Source organism: Silurus aristotelis (assembly GCF_946808225.1).
Source record: "Silurus aristotelis genome assembly, chromosome: 2".
Lineage (NCBI taxonomy): Eukaryota > Metazoa > Chordata > Actinopteri > Siluriformes > Siluridae > Silurus > Silurus aristotelis.
The window spans coordinates 35,919,208-35,942,258 of record NC_139575.1 but is presented as its reverse complement, the minus strand read 5'-3'; the positions used below and the strand labels follow the sequence as shown (position 1 = coordinate 35,942,258).

Sequence of the window (23,051 nt, the reverse complement as noted above, 5' to 3'; positions counted from 1 at the left end):
CTGAACCACAAAATCATGAACAGCATGGGTAAAGGAAGAGTATATGGTTTGGTTCTTACCTGTATCAGACATGGCTTGAGCACAACTGGCATCATTGTTATTGGGTACCATACAGGACATATTTGGCCGGATGTGTCTGTGAGAAATGCCTTGTTGCTGTTGATGGACATGATGCAGATGCTGTGGGTGAGTGCTTGGATGTCCCATAGAAGGATGTCCGAGGGAAACCTGTCCACTTTGGCCCATTGTTCCACAGTTCCCCATAGCCGTGGCTTGCATCTGGTTCATCATTCCAGGGAATGGAGTCTGAGGGCCCTGTGCACCAGACTCCATGCTGGAACAATGCATTTGGTCTGATTGACTGTGAAGCCGTTGTTGTAACTGCATGTTCGATTGGGACATGCCAGGGGGCATAGCACCCTCTCCAAAGTGGATCTGACTAGGACCAACTGTAGGTAATGGCAGACTACTCCGAGACACGTGGGAGTTCTGGTTGCTCATAGACTGAAGAAGCTGGGCCATGGAGGTGTTAGGAGGTAGACCTCCGAGCCGGGGCACTTTCCTCATTTGCTCCGGAGGAGGGCATGTCGGCCTAGGACTGGTCATGTCCGATTTCATCATGCTGAAAACCATGTTGTCGTGACCGCCGGCGTTAGGAGGTGGCTTGCGCTTGCGAAGAGGGTCGCGCTGCTGAGCCATAAGCTTATCCCGCAGAGCTGCTCGTCCACTCTGGCCCTCGGGCATGGGCATTAGCATGTTCGAGCTGGGTGGTAACATAGGATTTAAATTGTTGTGCCCTTCCACAGCCCTGCTACCACTACTTCCACTACCAACAGGGCAAGGCATGCCACTGCCAGCATTTCCGTTGTTACTACTACTGGCAAGAGCGGAACTTCCACTTCCCACACCACCAGCACCCATTCCTGTGCCGACACTTATACCAACACTGCTGCCACCTATCCCACCACTGCTACCACCAAGTTTGTTTTGATTTGCTAGCTGTGCTTTGGCTGCTGCTGAGAGTAGACTACTGGCAGGGAAAGAGGCAGAGTTGTGTTGGTTGAGGATCTGGTTGAGGGGCATGCCCAGTAGTCCAGGGTGGTTCTTCTGTGGAGCACTACTGCCTGAGGCTGGGGGAAACATGGAGTTGTGCTGACTGTTGAGCGCATTACTCATTCCCGACAGAACTTGGTTGGGGTCTTTGTATTGATGGAGTGCATCAGGCTTGGAAGAGGGACTGGAAGGCATGGTGGGTCTGGGTGAACCCATAGAGGATCTGGGTGAGCGTGGTGGAACCTTAATGCTGCCACATGGGGCCTGAGGCCCTGAAGGCATGGCAAAGCTCCCATGCTCCGATGAGGTGGAAGAAGAGCGAGATCGCTGTGGAGATGCTTCCATGCGGCCCATTACAGGCCCTGCCATGTGCACAGGAGACGTTACTGGAGAGGGAGAGATGGAGGTGGCTGCTCCATGCTGAGTCCTTTGCATGTGTCCACCGTGGCCTACTGGCCCAGGTTTCACTGTTGGTAATGGAAGGTTGCTTGGCAATGGGACAATGGCAGGAGGGATGTTTACATTCATCACTGGTACCTGAGTGTGGGCATTGGGCAGGAAGTTAGATGGACTTGGATTTGTCATGGGATTTTGAATCACATGTTTGCTAGGAATGGGGTCTAGAATTCCCAGAGGGTCCTTCTCAGACATCATCTGTTTTTTCTGGACCACACATGTTGAGGGCATGACAGGGGGAGCAATGGGGTGAGTGGCAGACTGCGCCTTGTGATGAAATACTGCTCTGGTCATGTCCATGTTAAGTGGGTAACTGACATTACAGTGTGGCTTTTTCATTATAGGACTTTTGTTGGGAACTGGAGGGGAAAGAGGTGTGTTAGTCCTTCCAACCATGGCACAGGATAACTGGGTGACAGGAGAACCATGGACCATGACACCAGGAGGAGACAAGGGTGTCCTGCTGTTGCCATGAACTGGGCTAGGACTACCAGCCCCCTGAAAGCCACAGGGATTGCTTCTTACAAATCCATCCGGACTACCCAAAGAGTCTGTTCGAGGGGACAGGGAGCCATCCCCGTACACCTGCAAACCTGATGAAGGGCTCAGCATGCCTCCAGGTCCACTACGGAAGGGGGATTTAGGCCCTGGCTCATTACTGCCCAATCTTTGTCGAGAATATCCAGAAAAATGCTCTGGCTGTTGAGTGCTGCTCTTCTCTGCAGAGTAGTGTCGCTGACCTGCTGCCATCATAATCTTGAAAGGTAGTGTTGAATTGGGCAGCCCATCGTGGGACTTATTCCTTATTGCTTGGGGGGTTGCAGACCGCTGAATTGTAGGGGCCATGGACGTCACAGCGTCTTTAAAGGAAATACAATTTTGTTACAATAATGCAGAGACTTTGTCTTTAGTACTAAAAAAATGTTTAAATACACAAAGCTTCTACAAGATGGCATCAAAAGGTTTTGAGACTGATGGTGCTAACTGGTGCTATTCTGACCACGGGTTTCCATGTCATCATCACAGACAGCAAGTTAGAACAAAAAGCAAATGTGAAATTCTGCGTGAAACTGGGCAGAGGCGTTTTACATGATGTTCGTCTGCCATATGGCGATGCCGCAACAAGTCGTTTGAGGTGTTTTGAATGGCAGGCGCGCCTTAATAGCGGAAGAACATCACTGGAAGACGACGAGAGACCAGGAAGACCTCTGATGAGCTCAACCCCTGCAAATGTCGAAACCATTTGGCAAACTTGTGCATGATGATCGTCGGATATCTCACTTTCGCACCCACCCTACTCGACAGACTTGGCTCCTTCGGACGAAGGTGCTCGACACGCTTTAAAAAGAAGACTTACAGCAAAACATTCCAAATGAGTGCTGTATTGCTGTGCATTGGAGCTATTTTGATGGTAAGAGTGTGTAAACATAGAAAAATAAAGTACATTCTTGTAAACAGAGCTCGTCAAGACTTTTTGATACCACCTTGTAAAGTCCCCATACAAACACCATATGTTACAAATAAAATAAAATATCATCATACTTGTGCCTCCACTGGGACTGGTCAATGTTAATGAGGGATGCGGTAACTCCATACTTTTATGCAGAGTGGCTACAGCTATGAGCTTTCTCTTGTGGATGCAAAGCTTTGTGACATCCTCATCAGCCTTCACATCCTCTGCAGTCCTCTGTTTGACAGCAGCCCCAGGATCGAAATTGAACACCTGAGGAACCAGTAGTTGTTAACTGACCATTCATATTAATTCACTGATGCACAGAATACCAGATAATGCAAATTTTTTAATAAACACCGATCAGGCATAGATTTTTGGCCACCAATCAGGCATAACATTATAACCACCTTCCTAGTATTGGGTTGGTTCCCCTTTTGCTGCCAAAACAGTCCTGACCTGCTGCGTATCAACAGCGTTAATTTCTTCAGCAATTTGAGCTCCAGGAGCTCGTCTGTTGGATTGGACCACACGGACCAGCCTTCGCTCCCCACGTGCATCAATTCTGCCTTGGCCTGCCATAACCCTGTCTTGTGTTCACCACTGTTTCTTTCTTGGAGCACTTTTGATTCTGACCACTGCAGACGAGGAACAGCACAAAAGAGCTGCAGTTTTGGAGATGCTCTGGCCCAGTCATCTAGACAGCACAGTTTGGTCCTTGTCAAACTCACTCAAATCCTTACGCCTACCAAATTTTCCTGCTTCTTACACACTTTGAGGACAAAATGTTCACTTGCTTCCTAATAAATCCCACCCAATAACAGGTGCCATGATGAAGAGAAAACCAGTTTTATTTACGTCACCAGTCATAATGTTACAATGTCATAATGTTATTCCTGATCTGTAAAATGGGCTTATAAGCTAATTTCAAGAAACAGACTGACCTTCGGGAGGATGAGGGGACACTCCAGGCCACACTTACAGGTGCCATCCATGAGAAGGTAGGACTTCATCTGTTCAAAGCTGGACAGCACCGATCCACTGGGACTATAGAACAATTTATTAGTGCTACGTTTTTGCCACCCAAAGAAAACTTGATACAATTCTAATTAAATATTCGCTATCCCAGGGCTCATATTTTAAATAATCATCATTAGCACACCTATACATCCCTTACCTGATATAGATGACCCCAGTGGACTCCACCTTTCGCTGCCAGCCAATGGGCACCTGGGTAGGCGTAGAATGCCCCTCCCCTTCCCCTCTCTCACTCTCCTTTCCGCCATTCATTTTTCTGGGTTAGCTCTTGACTCCGCTGGAGAGATCACAATTTTTTTACTGTCCCAACACTGCTTGTCATCGTGTCTCTCGGAAACGGGAGGACAGAGAGCTACAACTTTCCTCTGCACAAGTTGGCTGAGGCAAAATGTGCCTGGGGAGCACGTGAGGCAGGCTCACAACGAGACCACGCCCCTGATGAGCCTCATCGTGCCGCTACTAAATGCAGATAGGGATTCCCATGTTGGTCTCTGACCAATCAGAGCCATAAGAGTTAAAAGTTCATGGGCTACATATGAAAATTAAGAAGGGGAGGAGGAGAAGACGGGGAGAAGGAGGGGAAGAGAAAAGAAAAAAAAAAAAAAAAAAAAAAAAAAAAGGGGGGGGGGGGCACCTTACAGTAAAAAACGCATGATTACAGAGCAAGCGCACTGCAGGCCACCTTGCAGCACGCACATTTAGCACAGAAATATACGACTCTCCGGGTCACGAGACTGGATGATTCTCATTTTCTTTCAGGCTGATCAGTTTAAACTGAAAAATCCCATCACTCGCTTGGCCGACACGTCAGCGCCGGTATGATTCGCATGATTACTGCAAGAAAGAAAGAAAGAAAAAAATAGGTTAAGATGCTTAAGCAGCTTTCAAACCTGGAAAAGAAGAAAAAAAAAACAACTGTGAGGACTGGACCGGTAAAATCATTAATTGGGGGGGTGGTTGGTGGTGTTAGCGATTGAAACAGCATTTGAGGGGGAAAAGGGGAACGCAATCTCTTATCACTCCGAATCCCTCAGTTCTGACAGAGCTTTGTTATTGAGAGAGGAGTGCACCCTCCACACCGCATACATTTCAGCACTCGGTGAATCATCCTCTCTCTCTGTAGTTCCTGTTGTGCATGACTAATACAGTAGAGCGGGACCAAACAGGACAGTAGAAGAATTTTGAATTATGAATTTTTGTACTTGTCACGTCGCCCTACTATTTATTTTAATGGATTTGAAAGCAAAAATGACGGCATATAAATGAAAAGGAAAATTCCGTCTAGTCTAAAGAAGGGGAAATTCCATTGGGACGTAAACGGAGGATGTTCTACCTTCGAACTAGCAGAAGAAATACGGCTTATATTATAAAGTAATACACGTTTGTTATTAAACAGGAAAAAAAGAAAGACGTGAAAAATACATTGTCGGAACATTGAATGTTTGATTTGGAGTCGCTTTATTTTAGCAGCAGGCTATAGAACCTGGTTTCATCTTGAACTGTCAGCACCACATTCCATATATATACAGCGTATACAGCGTAAACACAGCCACACCCCCAAACTGCCCACAAAAAATTCAAGAATTCGTGGGGAAAAAGAATATACTCATCATATGTATTTTACAGCACAGTGAAAGTCTTTCTTTACATATCCCAATGATGTTAGGAAGCTGGGGTCAGTAATGATACAACACCCCTGGAACACTGAGAGGGCCGTGCGCAAAGACCCACCCCAAAAGTGGCAGCTTGGCGATACTGAGGCTTGAACTAACGACGTTTGGCCGTGTGCACTTTAAAACGGTCTTGTTTGAAAACGCATAAGTGTCTCTCTGTTTTGGCCTTTTGAACATGCAACAGCCAATCAACAGTCAATAAAACCGTACCTTTATAAAAAGGATCTACAAAGTCGGAAAAATTTTAAAATGCCGTTTTCACGTCGTGTGGACGGAGGCTTTTTGAAAATGATTCCGCATTTTTTAGTCATCGCGGCAACATTTTAAAGAAAAGTAAATAAACGGCAGGTGGAAATGACGCGGGTTGGGGGGTCTTACCTTTTGCTCATGCGCAGTACAGGGACGTAAGGGTTTTTTTTTTTTTTTTAGATGTTTCAGCGTGGATGAGTAACTTTTGGGAAAATGATGTTTTAAAATTTATCCTCATTAGTGCAGATGTAGCCTTAACCACCCTTAGGCCCACCCTTGGACACACGAGTAATATTCTTATACCTAGATTTCAAAGTTAAATTACAACTTTTTAAACCTATTAAGAATGACATTTAAGACCTTTACAGATACGTTGCCCAAATTAAATTTTTTCAGGCCAAGTATGAAAAATAAAATCCGTTTTACATCTGTGGTACAATCCAAAAGAATCGAATCAAATAACTGAAAGCTGATTGGCTGTTGCACACTGGTCTCATTTGTAGTCGTAATACAGCAAATTATATTTGGACTGGCGAAAGAAAGAACTACAACGCTACAGAAACTAACAAAGAAAACCCTTCTAAAAAGCTGCATTAGAAGTAGTGTTACATGGACATTGGAAAATTAAGACCTGTTAGTTAAGACTTTTTAGAAGTCCCTGAACACGTCCCTTTTTCAGAGAAAGCATCAGAGAGGTACTTAAGTGATAAATATATTAGTCTTGAACTTTCCTCCTGTGTTTAACAAACAGCCCTTTTTTGGGTGCTGTTTAGTCTGAACACACAAAGGACTCAGGAATCAGCGACCGAATAAATATTCCAAGTTGTCTGAAGCTAAAAGTGAAATATTAATAATATGCATAAACAGCCATCCAATATGGCGTCGTGCCGACGTTGGCTGGATGTGTGCGCGCTACGTGGGAGCATGATTTTTTTTCGGTTTCCAAAGCTAGAGCATGTCAGGTTTTTTTTTTTTGCTATGAAATACATATATTCTAAGTTGACTGTATGCCTTGTAATACCTGCCGGAATAAAAGTAAAACTGGATGCAGCTCTACGTGATCGTTTGTGGAAGAATGTGAAACATTAGGACTCATAACAAAAACACAGCCTTAACACACCGACTAACCGAGGCCTCTGTGATGCGTAGCTGCCATTGTTCTCAGCTGCTGTTTAATGTGTGTACTTGTGGAACCGGCCTGATCCTTCATGTCTCAATGACAATGCAGAGTGAGGAGTACAAAAAAGAAAAAAATTCTAAAGCATTAGTCTAAACACAGCTGTTGAGAGGAAATGAAAGCAAAAATGGACTCTTAGGAGGAAAAGCAATTATATTTTTCTACGCCTTTTCTATGCATTGTAGCTTGATTAAGAGCGAACAAAGAAATGCTGTTTTCTGTTGATCCCAACGTATTTAAGAGTATTTGATGACAGCAGACCTTTTCAATCGCTCCAGCACGTGGACGCAACGGACGCAAAACTATCGGTGTGAATTTCCAGCAATCAACAATCGGTGCCGATTAATCGGTCGACCTCTAATTGTGGCCAATGAGAATGGACTTTGCACCACATGATTTCAGAAACACCGAACCTTCGTCAAGTCTACAGGGGAGAAACAACGTTTGGAAAAGTTCTTTCTTCAGCTCTACATCATTTTTTTTCGGGGAACAATTCAGTCTGCGCCAGTTGTCGCTCCCTGCTTTATAGCAACCGCGTATTATCTAACAAGTTATCAGGCTGATAAAAAAGAAAGAGTCCTTCCGTCTCGTTTACCTGCTGCTCTCCTCTGCCAGCTGGTGCCTCTTCTTTCTTACTAGCTCTGTAATCCTCATGTTTACTCCATCAGGTTTCCATGACTAACTGGTCAAGAAAATCCTATTCTAACTGCAGCCACTAATCCTTTGTGAGGAGTATGGTCATAAAGTCCTATGAAGCAGGCATCTTAGAGAGTAGATATGGTGTTAGAAACACGTGAAGCTTTACGGCGGTCATTACCATCAGTACTATACTATAACAGAACTGGTGTTACTGGGAGGGGAGGTGGAATGATGCACAATTACTAATGTCTCCCTGATATTGAGTATTTTGATGACTCAGCAATTTGCTACCGACTACAAATTTAACTCATTGATTATACACCATTTATCCACTTATAATAAGTTAGGTCCCCTGGTGGTCTAGTGGTTAAGATGCAGCGCTCCCACCGCTGCGACCCGGGTTCGATTCCCGGTCAGGGAACCATCCCCAGCCACTCTTAGTGCCGGTCCCAAGCCCGGATAAATTGGGGAGGGTTGCGTTAGGAAGGGCATCCAGCGTAAAACATGTGCCAAATCAAACGTGCGGAGGATCCGCTGTGGCGACCCCTAACGGGAGAAGCCGAAAAGAAACTTTATCCACTTATAATAAGTTATTATACAAGTTACCGTTTACATTATAGCAGCTATAAATAATCGTTCCCTCACCAACCTCTCATCAAAGCATCTCATGTTACTTTTATGACATTTGGCAGACGCCCCTTATTCAGAGCCACCTACAATTATTTCATTTATACAGCTTGAGCAGTTCAGGGTTTTAGCCCAACGGCCCAGCAGTGGCAGATTGGTAGTGCTGCGATCTAAACTCATGATCTTCTGATCAGAAATCCAACATTTTAACCACTGAGCTCACAGAAATCTTAAAACGCAATGGAGCAAAAAACAGATTTAGAGCTTGATCTCAGACTCATGAACTGTGCATAGTCTTCAACCATTTTAAAAAGTGGAACACCTACCATACAAGTTGCTGTGTACATATTGATATCAAAAGCGTGTTCTAACAGATAGAGCTGCTACGGTCAGGAAATTAAGGAGCATTAAGCAATGCTGATTAAACCCTTGACCAATCAGAGTCAAGAATTCGATGGAGAATTGATAGAAATGTAAAAAGCTGCTAGATGAACAGTAACCAAACTCACAATCCACAATATAATTCCACATTTTGTCCCCATTTGCTGTTGAAAAAATCCTCCACGCTTCTGAGAAGATATTCCACTAGATTTGTGCTCATTCAGTCACAAGGGTGTTAGGAAAGTCAGGTAATGGTGTGGGTGAGGTGAGGAGGCCTGGGGTTGCAACACTGCTTTTCTTATATCGTGATATGTTTTGGTCCTGTTTTCGACCGAAGTACGCGCTTCAAAATTCTTCCGTGTCTGATCGTTGTGCGGACGAGCTTGAACGTTTGTTGACATCACGATGAAAATGTGTTGCAGTAGAGGGTATAATGTGTATAATGGGAATGTCGGTTCATGCCAAGTGAATTCACTCCCTGACAATGCTTGGCCCATTAGTAGTCCACCAAGGTAGACACGGTCACAGAGTCCACACAGATACACGGAGGAAAGTTTCACTCGGGTAGAAGGATGACCTCGTGAAGATGCCTCACGTGTGCTGAATCTCTTTACTGGGTCAAAAGTGGCTCTTATTCTGTTTCTAATATTACTGAACCAGTCTATTTGTATACAGTGTGTAAATGTGTAATACTGACCAACAACGTGTATACAATCTCTGTAATACAATTCAACTTGGAATTCCCACTCAGGTGCTTGGGATGAACTCCCAAGTGACAAGATATCACCTTGGACTAAGAGACCCGAACCTGTTCCAGCATGACAATGCACCTGTGGACAAAGGTGGCTCCATGAAGATCTGCTTTACATGGGTTGGAGAGGACGATCTCCTGCTATAGAGCTATAAACCCTACTGAACACCTTTGGAATGAATGTGAACACTGACTGAACCCCAGGTTTCCTCGCCTCACCTACATCACAGCCTGGCTTTACTAACACCCTTGTGTCTGAATGAGAAGAAATCTCCACAAAATCTAGTGGAACATCTTCCCAGAAGATTGGCAGTTATTATAACAGTAAATGGAGACTGAATGTGGAATGGGATGTTCCACCAATCTTATGCTCTAACAATCATTTGTTCATATTGTGTGTGTGTGTGTGTCTCTGATCGTTCTTATACATTTCTGTTATGGTGGAACGATGTTTCTCTAAATCTGTGAAAACCCCCCCCCCCCCCATACTTTTCTGGGTGGGAGGAGTCTCCAGTGTTAAGTGAGATCTCTGAAACGCAGAAACTCTTATCTTTGAGGGAGTGAAAAAAAGAAATGAAAGAACGACTGGTTGAAGCTGCCGTAGCGTAGACGAGCGCACGGTTGATGTCTTGCTCATTAGTACAGGAACAAAATTGCAACTCTTGGTGGAATTAAAGGAGGAATAAAAGACAGGAAAATAATCCACAGTAACGCCAGAGGGTTTGCTTCCATAATAATAGAACTACAATAACAACATTTATAAGTATACAGAATGCTTTTACACGAAAATGCTAGATAAATGAAAGCCCAAGGCTAACTGTGTGTGTGTGTGTGTGTGTGTGTGTGTGTGTGTGTGTGTGTGTGTGTTAGCCTTGACTATGAGGGCCACCATGTGTCACCGGTTAATCCAGGTCTCTGCTGCTGACTCACAAATGGCCTGCGTGGAACAGCAGCGGGTCCAAAAACACGTTGATCACTCCGCTTCTTCCGCTAACCGTTCAGATCTCAGGTTCAACGCGAGTAAAGAATTCAGCTCACTACGTCTGAGATGAGTCTTTCTATCAGACACTTTATTCGGCATATAAAAACAACAAACGCGTCCGAGTAGGAGACGCCGAGACGTCCAGCCGAGACGGCTTAACATCCAAGCAGCCAGATCGATACGTGCATACACATAAGATGTGAAAGAAAATATCATCTGGAGAAAATTTTCAGCCTTAAAGACAAACACATTAGTGAAACTTATACCGTGGCGTTTGTGTAAGTCTGCGTTCTGATTGGTCGAAAGGTGTTGCTTCATTGTCTGCAGCGGCGGCTCTGACAGTAAGTGCTCGTGCAAAACAAATCGCAGGTTTTTAATGCTTTCTTTCTAATGCATCGGTGGTTTTTATAACGACAGATAGTTCAAAAGGATGTAGGAGACATGGCACGACTGACCCTCAGCGATTAAAATGATAAGAATAAAAAAATAAATAAAGGTGTTCTATTTTTGATACGTTTTCTGGAAGGGATATTTAAAGGGAAGGAGTCTCCAGTGTCAGAACTTTCTTGTAAACTTTAAAGAAAGTGCTTTTACAACATGCTTGATAACAGGATGTCGATCGTAACTGCAAAAAGGATAAAAAAAATAAAAATAAAAAACATCTAATTCTTTTAATAATAATAAAAAAAAACAACACTTTGGAACACTGATTTTTGGTCTGTACACATTCATGAATAACGATAAACAGTGTTCCAACCCCAACTTGAGGAAAAATAAATAAATAAATCAACATCACGCTCCTTCACGTGTGACGAATACATGTAACATCATAGAGAACGCTTAATCATCGACCAATTAACAAACCCATGGGTTATTCTCAACGGGAAAGCCTACAGCTGTGCTTAATCTATGCTTGACAGGGGAACAGTAGGGGCTTCACACCTTGATGAAATTATACTACAAGACATGACATCATGAGCACAAGAATATTTGATCTTTTATGGGAATTGGTAGCTCAGTGGTTAAGGCTCTGGGCTATTGAGTAGAAGGTCAAAGGTTTCAACTCTGGTATTGCCAAGCTGCCAACCTTGGGGCAATTAAGCAAGGCCCTTAACCCTTTGTGCTTCAGGGGCCCTGTATCATGGCCGACCGTGCGCTCTGATTAAAGCTTCAACATCGAAGAAAACAGTTCTCTGTGCTGTAAAATACATGTGACAAAGTATAAAACGTTCTTTTCTTTTTCACCTTTCTTTCTTTTAGCTGACAAAGACGAGGTTTGGATTTTGCATTTGGGAAGCGAGATGATTTTCCCTGGCAATCTATATTCACTCCCCCCCCCCCCCCCCCCAAATGAAAGCCAGTAAAGAGACTGGATTAGTTTTACACGTGGCCTGTAAAGAGTGTTTTATAAAACACACACACACACACACACACACACACACACAGAACAAATGTTACGTTGAGGTTTAAAGGTTAAGGAAGTTATTGAGTTCCTACCGCACATAAAGTCCACATACATTACGGTCACATGACCTACTAATGATCCAACTGGTCTACAACGAGCGCTTATAATAAAAGCACGAAGCGAACAGACTGTGTTACAATGGGGTGTATGGAGTACACGCGGATTCATTATTCTGACGACAGCACGTATAACGTGAACACGTTTTAATCGCGTGACTGGAAAGAGAGTATCGTTACTGCAGACATCTTTGTTATATAGTAATAAACTCAAAGAAATGTCCAGACACTGTCGGAACAGTACTTAAGGATTATGGCACTCGTGCCACATAACCAGGACGCTCTCAAAGATCAACAGATCAGTACTCGAGGTACCAAACAACATCCTCAAGTCATTAAAACGGTCACACAACCAAGACGCTACTATAACGAACTATACTTTTCCCTCGTCAATCATATAGACGTAGAAGAAGAAATCGTTGAGGTCCGCGTATGTACCACATGGCACGATTATTCACTTCAGCCAGCAGTCACCAGCTCAAAGTTCCTCTGGGTTCTCCAGAAAACACAGAGAAGAGGACTGTTCTTTAATTGTCCACGGGATTCATTCAACAAAATATGAAAGATACACGAAAGACGAGCATCGTGTCAGCGAGAAGGAAAGCAAGAGTTCTACAGAAGGTGCTTATGATAGCAAAAACGTATGAAATACGTATATGCGGTATCGCTTTTGGGAAAGTTCTTGTCGGGAGCAAACGTGTGCCGTTCTACATTCTCAAAGACGGACCTTCTGGGTTCATTTCAGGATCAGGATCGCTTATCTGAAGTCAGCGAGGAGGAAAGCAAGAACGAGAAGGCGCTCACGATCGTAAAAAGACGTATGAAATACGGATAAGGAAACCCTTTGAATACAGTTTTTCCGGGTGCTTTTATACCTGAAAGGATGCACAGAGCTTTAATAAACGTCTCCACCGTCGATCCCAAAGACGGACCTTCCGAGTCATTTCAATATCCACTTATCCGAAGATGCGCTGCCTACATAAATCACTATTTCCCAAGCGTCCAAAAAAAAAGAATAGAAAAAAAGTCCTTGTATCCCAAGGTATAAAGTGGATTTTTGTAGGTGTGTGATTTGAGACAGATTCCAGCTGGCTGGTGATTGATTTCACTCAGAAACACTAGTAGTGATAAGTGAGGCTCCGTTATTACCACTTTCTTTGACACTACAAATCGGTCTGTGGATGAAGTGGATAAAAATAAGAATGAATAAAAGATTTAATTTCCTCTCCATTAAGTCCACGATGTAAATAAAGCAAAATACCATTATAAGTATTCGAACTGATTGACGTAAAAAGCATTTCTTTTTAAGCTTTTCCAAAACCCAAAGCAATAATATTATTATAATATTTATAATAAATAACGAGGAGTCGTCTCGGAGAAGTGTTTGAGATAAATGGGCTGTATTGGGGTTTATTAAAGATAGATAGATAGATAGATAATCCCCCAAACAAGATCTGGTCCTCTTTTCTTTCTTTCTTTCTTTCTTTCTATCTTTCTATCTATCTATCTATCTATCTATCTATTGAATAAATAAATAAATAAATAAATAAATAAAGTAAGACGCTTTAGTAAAGAAATCAAACCCCAGAGGATTTAAGTGGAATATAATATTTAAAAAATAAATACAAATAATAATAATACAAATAATAGACAAACAAACAACAACAAAAAAACTGCTGCTCAGCGTTGTGGGCTAACAGTCATTTATGCTAAGTGTTAGCATCGATAGAGAGCTAGCTAGCCTGGGTGGCCCTGACCCATGAGAAGAGATAGAGGGATAGATAGAGAGAGATAGAGCAAGGGAGAGATAGAGAGATATATTGAGAGATACAAAGGGGAAAAACAGCAATATTCAACACAACAAAAACAAGTTAGCTACCAGTTATATACATACCGTATTACTATCCGCTGGCTGACAGACCTGCAGGGCCTCCAGAACCACAAGAACCCGGCGGTTTAATTATTTTTTTTTATTTTACAGCCGAACCGAACCGCTTTTATGCACACATCTTTATAAAAACCAGGACCCTGAGAAATGTCTCAAGCCCAGAACCAAAACGAAGAGAGAGCGAGAGAGAGACAGAAGGAAGGGGGGGGGGGGGGGGAGACCGCTAATGCTAGAGCTAATGCTAATGCTAACGCTAAGTGCTGGTGCAGCTGAGAGGAGAGGAGAATTGACGAGAGCCTCTGTCTCTATGTCCGTGTCTCTCTGTCTCTCTCTCAGTCTATCTATCTGTATCCTGTTTTTATTTTATTATTCCTCCCTGAATAAATATGTTTCTCTTCCCCACACAGAGCTCCAGCACATCCTGCGGTTCCGGTTTAGAAGTTCCTGACAGCTTCCAGGATGAAGACAAAAAAAAAATCCGCTTCTGGCTGCAATTCGGCTCTGTCCCTTTAAAAATAAAAATAAAAAGCCCCCCCTCCTCAATCATCTGCCTTTTGCTGTGTGTGCGTTGGGATGGAAAGATGCGCCCCCGCGAGGAACCCAGAGGAGATGTGGCTGGACCACAATATACTGAGGTGTGACAGGACAGGGCAGGAGATGGCAGAACGGGAGGACAGGACAAAAGAGAGCAAGACTTTAGACAGGAGGACAGGACGCAAGAGGAAATGAGAGGGCAGGACAGAAGAAGGAAGAACAGAAAAGGACAGGAGGACATGACACAATCTCAGACGTGCACCCAGAACTATCCAACCTGATAATTCTGTTTGTTTAGGTTCGCATCATTTGCATGTCTGCCACGGCTTTTGGAACTGTGGAAGGAAACCGGGGAACCCAGAGGAAACCCAAGGAACGCAAACACAAAAATCTGATCTCAAATGTGCATCCTTGTTTTTGGAACGGCAGGAGGAAACCTGAGAACCCAGAGGGAACCCGAGGAAAGAAAAACAAAATGAAGTGAGAGTTCTGGGTCGATCTGTGGATCCTAAAAGTTCTAAAGGAGGGATTATACCAAAAATGGTTTTATAAATAGACGGTTAATAGCGCTTGAAATCTCAAACAAACACAACACAGTAGAGGAGGCTTTTTCATCGATGGAGGAAGTCCTTCACACTCTCGTCTGCGATACATTACCCCAGAATTACATGGGTTAGAAGCCCGAGAGATGAAACCAGGGATAGATGGTGAATAGTACACAGGAAAACGTTTTACTGATGATGAGCTGTAACTGTAGAACAAGACACTTCCTGTGGGGGCGGGACATATATGTTTTAAAGGCATTTGATTGGACGGAAGACTTATTAGTACAGCTTGAGTCATCAGGGAAATTTAATTGTTTTTTTCGAAAAAAAAAAAATATATTTTTTTAATTGTCCAAAAAAATACCAAAATTTTTATTTTAATATCAGGTTATAAGTATCATAAAATTATACTGAAGGGTCTGTAAAAGATATACAAATATCTATAATCTCCTCATTATAGGCTTATTTATAAATGTATTAAAATTAATAAATCATATTGTATAATAAATAATAAACAGCGATATTTATATAAAAAAAAAGGCTTTCCTGCAGCTTGTACTTTTCATGACCTCCTTTCAATCCCAGCCATAGGCGCTGCTCAAACCGGAAGTTCACAACTATGACGCGACTCTGGTTTCCGGCTCATTTCAGGCTGCAAGGCTACATCACTGTGTGGTAACTGCTGCCTTGGAGTGGTAACTACTGGGGTATTTCTTATCCAGGACATCTCGTAAGCAAATGGTGAGTAAGTAGTAATGTAGTATGTGTTTATTGTGTAGTTAGCGAGGAAGCTAAGCACAGCACAGCGCGGAGCGCGAGCCCCGGGAGCGATATAATAATTCCGGTTTTCTTTTCATTTCATTTTTCTTCACAGGTTTTGGTTCGTCCAGTGGTTTCACCGGGCTTGCTTTAGTTCATTCTGCAGCATCATGAGCAAACGGAAGTCTAGGGAAAAGCACTTGGCTGTGGGAGAATGTGTATCACAGGTTAGTGCTGCTTCAGTGCATGACAACACGCCCGTATAGACCCCAGTGCATGACAACACGCCCGTATAGACCCCAGTGCATGACAACACGCCCGTATAGACCCCAGTGCATGACAACACGCCCGTATAGACCCCAGTGCATGACAACACGCCCGTATAGACCCCAGTGCATGACAACACGCCCGTATAGACCCCAGTGCATGACAACACGCCCGTATAGACCCCAGTGCATGACAACACGCCCGTATAGACCCCAGTGCATGACAACACGCCCGTATAGACCCCAGTGCATGACAACACGCCCGTATAGACCCCAGTGCATGACAACACGCCCGTATAGACCCCAGTGCATGACAACACGCCCGTATAGACCCCAGTGCATGACAACACGCCCGTATAGACCCCAGTGCATGACAACACGCCCGTATAGACCCCAGTGCATGACAACACGCCCGTATAGACCCCAGTGCATGACAACACGCCCGTATAGACCCCAGTGCATGACAACACGCCCGTATAGACCCTCTCTTGTATAAGAGAGAGAACAGGAGAGATGATGTGATCAGACTTCCCTCATGTTAATAAGCTTTAAGATATAAAACAAAACAGGAAATATACAAGCAATAACAGTAACATGAAAACTATAAAATATATATATAGTTATTATATAGAGTGCATTTTTGAAGAATTATCCACTTTAATCCTATGATTAAGGATAGAAGATGGTTCATGGAGGAAAGTCTGCTGTACAAAGATGCAACATGATGTTTGATCCTCTTGTACCTGCAGGTCCAGAGAGTACTGAGGGAGCGACTGTGTCACCAAAGGCTTCCTGATAAACCCGTGGGCCTGGAATCACAGTACAAGTGTGTATTAGAACCTTCATAGTGAGGATTCCATTAAGATTACAGCAGGTATGTGTGTGTGTTGTAAAAGCATACGGTGTGTGTGTGTGTGTTGTTAGGCATCTGTTGGAGCTCCTGAAGAGGACAGTGGTTCACGGTGAGAGTAACTCGGTGCTCATCGTCGGTCCACGTGGCTCTGGGAAAACGATGGTACGAGCACGTCTTGTGCTACTGCGATTGTGTTTGAGATTCACACCAGTGTTTTATACCAACCTGAGTTTTTTTTTTTGTGTCTAGCTGCTACGTTGTGTTCTCAGAGAGCTGCTGGAGGTCCAGGAGGTGAAGACGAACGTGCTGCAGGTTCATCTGAGCGGTGGGTGATGTGGAAGCGTGGGGGTGGGGGTGGGGTGGGGGGTTTAGTCGGTGTTAATCGACTAATGTGCTTCTCACCCAGGTCTGCTGCAGACGGACGATCGGATCGCTCTGAAGGAGATCACACGCCAGCTTCAGCTGGAGAACGTCGTCGGAGACAAAGTCTTCGTGAGTGTGTCTGAGCGTCCTCGGACTTTCGTACATCTCTGAATGTGCGTTTTTTATAAAATGATTATTGGTGGGAGATGGAGGTGAGACTCTGGTCGTGTTTTGCAGGGCAGCTTCGCCGAGAATCTGGTCTTTCTGCTGGACGCTCTGAAGAAGGGTTGGTTCTCGGATACCTCTGCTTTTATTATACAAGAACAAACATATAAAATACAACCTGCAACCAGATGTAACCTTAGTGATCCTCATCCATCTTGTACATACCCAAGTTCTCAGATGGATGTGGATCACTAAGATTGTCAGTTAATGGAGATGATTTATTTGCTAATTCTATTTGTGTGTAAGGAACTTGCTGAACATCTGGCTGATGCACCTTGTGATTATGAAATGCCAATCCCTGGGGTTTAGTCGATTTCGATAAAGGCATTAAACAGACTCATCTTTGATAAGCTGCTGTTTGATCTACAGACATTTTGGACAGACGTGTTTACATTTCGTTTCCCGCCAAAAATACACCTCGGCCAATCACAGGCGAACGACGACTTCATCAGAACTTGAAAATGATCTTTCTTGTATACTGTTAGGATTCTTCTCACAAGGTGTTAAATGAGCAGAAGCAGAGAAACTTACCGTAGCTAACAGATTCTTCTGTTCCTGTGTGTGTGTGTGTGTGTGTGTGTGTGTGTGTGTGTGTGAAGGTGATAAAAGCAGCAGTCGGCCCGTCTTCTTCATTCTGGATGAGTTTGATCTGTTGGCGCATCATAAGAATCAGACCCTCCTGTATAACCTGCTCGATGTATCGCAGTCTGCTCAGGCTCCTGTCGCTGTGGTGGGCCTCACCTGTAGACTGGTGTGTACACACATTCACCTTGATTCTTGGGTCAAAATGACACGATGCGAACAAAAGTATTGGGACACCTGACTTTTCCAGTTATATGTAGAGGCACACAGTTGGAGGTTCACAATTGTATAGGATGGGAATGATGTTTTCCCTTGGTGAACTAGGAGACCCAAACCTGTTCCAGCACGACAAAGGTAGAAGATGTGCACCATGAAGGTACACTTTACATGGGTTGGAGCGGAAGATCTACTGCCAACCTCATGGCACCTACATCACTACCTGACACTGTGTCTGAATGAACAATCTCCACAAAATCTAGTGGAACATCTTCCCAGAGGAGTGGATATTATTATAAATACATGTTCAAAAGGCACATACATTTTAGTCAGGTGTCCATAAAGTTTCGTAATTCAGAGGATGTTCAGAACAACGCTGTGTGTGTGTGTGTGTGTGTGTGTGTGTGTGTGTGTGTGTGTGTGTGTGTGTGTGTGTGTGTGTGTGTGTGTTTGTGTGTGTGTTTGTGTGTGTGTGTGTGTGTGTGTGTGTTTTTCATTACAGGATGTGCTCGAGCTCTTAGAGAAGCGTGTGAAGTCACGGTTTTCCCACAGACAGATTCACACGCTGAGCTCTCTGAGTTTCCGTCAGTATCAAGACGCTTTTCGGTCTGAGCTCACGCTGCAGGAGAACTTCCCTGACACAAAGTTCCGCCAAGAGTGGAACCTCGGCATCTCGGTACAACACATTACACTGCAAACCGAGCTTCATCCGAACTGATGTGTCGCACTGGTAACACTGGGAACTAACTCTAAAATTACGGAGGTTAGGAAGCACATGGAGATGTGCTGCTCAGAGGAATTACAAAAATATTAGCATTTTTATTAACTATGTTAACATTGAAGACACTGGAGATTCCCTCATTCACATGCTTTGAATTTTTGTTGAAATTTTTTAATATTTTATTTATTATTTATTTTTTTAAAACCTTTCCCCTTTTATACATATTTGTACAGTTTCTAACGTCTCATTTTAAAATTTTTTGCCTTCTCATCAATGTACCAGCGTTTAACATGTTCACATTGCGCATGTTCTCGATTGTAGTACGCCGCTGTATCATTCCCATTAAAATGGGATCAATATGAGACCACCCAAAAAAAAACCCCCAAAAAAACAAAGCAAGGACTAAATGATAACTATAAATAAATAATAATGAAATAAACACAATTTGGAGTGAAGTTGCACCTGGTGAAATGATTTTACGTCCTAGTCAAGGAGCCGATAGATTATTTATAATAGATTTCTTTCTATCTTTCTTTTATCTGTCTATCATCTACGTATCGAATTTTGACATGTATGTTATTGTAGCAGTTCTTTCATTTAATAAATTGTTGATGACTTTCAGATTACGAATGAAAAATGAAATTGAATTGTACCTCTCTCTCTCTCTCTCTCTCTCTCTCTCTCTCTCTCTCTCTCTCTCTCTCTCTCTCTCTCAGAAACTGTGTGAGGACAAGGCAGTGGATGAGATTTTACAGAAACATTATAACTCCTTTAAAGACTTTTGCTCCCTACACTCACTGCTGGTGAGAACAGAATACAAAAACTGTTGTCTCTGTTCATTCCCTAAAGCAGTAGGTCCTCACTCTCACTCTGTGTGTGTGTGTGTGTGTGTGTGTGTGTGTGTTTTCCCTCAGTTGCTGGCAGTGAGCCGTGTTTCTGTCTCACACCCGACTCTGAGAGCTGTAGACCTACTGGAGGCCAGTCGAATGAGCTCCTCTGACTCAAAAGGCAACATGGTGCACGGTGAGAGCAATAAGATAAATGTGAAATTCAACCATAAGTGTGTCCTAGGCGTTTTAAAAAGGTGTAGGATCGCTAGCACAAATAATTCTGTAACAATGAAAGGATGGTTACACACAGTGCTTTGGATATATAGAATAAAAACAAAAACCAATAAAATCCTCCCTGTCTGCCTTTTTCTTCGCTCAGGTCTGTCCATTCTGGAGTTGTGCTTGATTATCGCCATGAAGCACCTGAATGATATCTACGAAGGAGAGCCTTTCAACTTCCAAATGGTCCACAACGGTATCGCAAAACGCTTCTACGACACAAGAAACACAATCACAAAAGATTATATGGAAATTATCAAATGTAAAAATATGATAAGATATTGATAGTGGGACTATTTACTCTTTACTCAGTGTGTCATTGAAGTACGTCGTGTAGAGACGAATCAATGACACCCAGATCTTTATCCTTAAGCCATATGTATATATTAGGGCTGTCAACCGATTCAAATATTAAATCCTAACTAAATCACATGATCGTCATGAGTTAACTCGTGATTAATCTTATACACACATTTCTATCTGCTCTAAATGTACCTTTAATTAATACTTTTCAAGTTTTTAATGCTCTAATCGACATGCCCATGGAAAGATATGGACACTTTATGTAAATGTATGTTTATTATTAGCGAAGCCGAACTCAATTATAGTGTTTTAAATGATGTCGATCATCAGGACACCAGACGGAACTTCTGTATGTTGTTATTTTTTTAGAGCACAGTAAATCTGTACTGATATACAAGTGGCATATTGTCTTCTCTAAAATGTATCCAAGTTTCATTTCTATAGTATTATTCCTTGAGAGAGAGAGAGAGAGAGAGAGAGAGAGAGAGAGAGAGAGAGAGAGAGAGAGAGAGTGTGAGTGTGTGTGTGTGTGTGTGTGTGTGTAAAATTATATCAGCCACAGCTGATTATACACACATTTGCACATGGATACGACTGAACCATGAATATTATTTTGTCGTGTTTTTTCCTTAGAGTTTAAGAAATTTCTTCAGAGGAAGTCCCACTCCATCCATAACTTCGAGAAGCCGGTGGTGTTTAAGGTGAGACTCAAAACCATTTTTTTTTAAACATCTGGGTGGATAAATCCACTGCTTTTCACATGAAATTACATTAGGTGCCTTTTATTAATGCTGAGCCAGACACTGAAACAGAGTGCGATTTAAAAAAAGGAAAGAGACGAAAGCTAAAACTGGGCTTTAAAACCGAGAACTGAACGCTGTGGACCGCTGGCGAGAGAGAGACGTGCACATCCTGGCAGCATCATTATAAGACCAACGTCATTATAAGATCGGAAAATCGTAGTATTATATTTATTATATTTATTCTCATGATACGAATAACACGAAGCATCATCATTACTGATTTTTAGCTTTATATTTGTATATTTTGTCTGTAATATACAAAAATAAAAGTTAAGCTCTACATGGAACATACATGAGAAAAAATGTATACGTTTCAATGTCTGGACAGTGTGAAATAAAATTCTAATTGAGATTAAAAAAGAAAGTCAATAAAGTAAGTAAGTTTAAAAAAAACAACAAAAAAAAACCCTCACAGCTCTGCTGCCATCTAGTGGACAACTCTAAACATGACACTTTTCTGTAATTCTCTAGTTAAGTCGAATTAGAATACACTGTATGGCCAAAAGTTTGTGGACACCCGAGCATAAGCTTGATACGTGCTTTTGAACATCGCATTCCACATTTAGTCCCCATTTGCTCTTACTCGGGGAAGGTTATGAGACTTGTAATGAAAAGGATCTGGTTGACGATTTTAATAAATCTCATGCACACACTGATTTGTAGGCTCATTAAAGATAATCATTCTCAATACACTGAGGGTACATGCTTTTCAATCAGCAGGTAGTCGAAGGCTATTACGGGTAATGAAAGACGCCAGTGATGAAGGCAAAAACAGTGTGTCTTGTAAAAAAAAAAAAAAAAAAAAAAAAAGTAGGAACTAAAACACTTTTTTGATCAGGATAACATTCAGGCTGTTTTTTTTTTTTTTTTTTTTTTTTTTATACTCAAAACATTCAGACCAAAAGTAAGTTCACACACACCTGCACCGAATTACCGGCAGAGAACAAAGTGCTTTCGCTCGGGGGTTTTGTGCTGAAACGCACCTCCGAGCTCCAGCACACGTGAGTCAGCCGAGCAGTTAATTATCAGGTGACTCGGGTGTGTTAGAGCAGAGAAAACACACAACGCTCTTTATGCGGCGTGTATGAGAACCCTGATTTAGCTGATGTGATAATTATAGTGTCATTTCAGATAATGTGATCTAATTGTGTGTGTGTGTGTGTGTGTGTGTGTGTGTGTGTGTGTGTGTGTGTGTGTGTGGAGTAGGCATTCGAGCACTTACTGCAGCTGGAGTTGATCCAGCCGGTGGATGGCGGAGTGTGTAAAGCGCAGAAGGAGTACCAGCTCATGCGCCTCATGCTCGATCACACCCAGGTCATGGAAGCTTTGCAGAGATACCCCCAATGCCCCACCGATGTCAAACAGTGGGCCGTGTCTGCCTTCGGGTGACGTTTCACCTGTAAACATCCTACACTTTTATATGCATATGTATTATATATAAGGGGGAGGTGGTAGTTTAGTATAATGGTATTGGTCTTTGAAATCCAAAAGTCCCAGATACACCAAACTACCACTCCTGGGCCCCTGAGCAAGGCCCTTAACCCAATAGCTGCTCAGTTGTATGAATGAGATAAATGTATAAATAATGTATACATTAGTTTTTGTTTACACGATACCCTTATCGAGAGTGATGTACATTTATCTCATTCATAAATAAATAAATAATAAAACGTACTTTTTTTTTTTCACCTCCTATATTTTTATACTTTTCACTGAAACATAACGACTTCTGGGATCTGCCATGGAAGTGCTCTCAGCTCACAGTCTGTTAATCAGGTATTTAAAAAAAGCCTTCAACACCTCAGCAGTGTCGCTGACGTTTCTCACGTGTGCACGCGTGAAATCGGAAAAGTGCGTCAGGGGAGGAAGTGCATTTGCTGCAAAAAA

General features: G+C 42.8%; 2 protein-coding genes across 2 annotated transcripts in view; one reads left to right on the top strand and one right to left on the bottom strand.

Moving 5' to 3' along the window:
• The window catches only part of mbd5 (methyl-CpG binding domain protein 5), a 35,649-nt gene extending 20,825 nt beyond the window's left edge, over positions 1-14,824 (bottom strand). The window contains exons 1-5 of the mRNA XM_083522761.1: positions 13,892-14,824; positions 4,137-4,831; positions 3,904-4,006; positions 3,052-3,232; positions 60-2,369 (exon numbers count right to left, since the gene is read on the bottom strand). Of these exons, the coding sequence (XP_083378887.1) occupies positions 60-2,369; positions 3,052-3,232; positions 3,904-4,006; positions 4,137-4,249 (2,707 nt within the window). The 5' untranslated portion in view covers positions 4,250-4,831; positions 13,892-14,824. The remainder of the gene's footprint in view (positions 1-59; positions 2,370-3,051; positions 3,233-3,903; positions 4,007-4,136; positions 4,832-13,891) is intronic.
• A 725-nt stretch (positions 14,825-15,549) lies between these two features.
• On the top strand, positions 15,550-22,838 carry orc4 (origin recognition complex, subunit 4). Its single transcript, XM_083523315.1, has 14 exons — positions 15,550-15,705; positions 15,839-15,950; positions 16,739-16,815; positions 16,914-17,004; positions 17,092-17,167; positions 17,249-17,334; positions 17,443-17,491; positions 18,030-18,181; positions 18,731-18,904; positions 19,666-19,752; positions 19,864-19,972; positions 20,159-20,254; positions 20,995-21,062; positions 22,371-22,838. The coding sequence occupies exons 2-14, from the start codon at positions 15,894-15,896 to the stop codon at positions 22,551-22,553; spliced, it is 1,305 nt and encodes a 434-aa protein (XP_083379441.1). The 5' UTR covers positions 15,550-15,705; positions 15,839-15,893; the 3' UTR covers positions 22,554-22,838.
• The last annotated feature ends 213 nt before the right edge of the window (positions 22,839-23,051 follow it).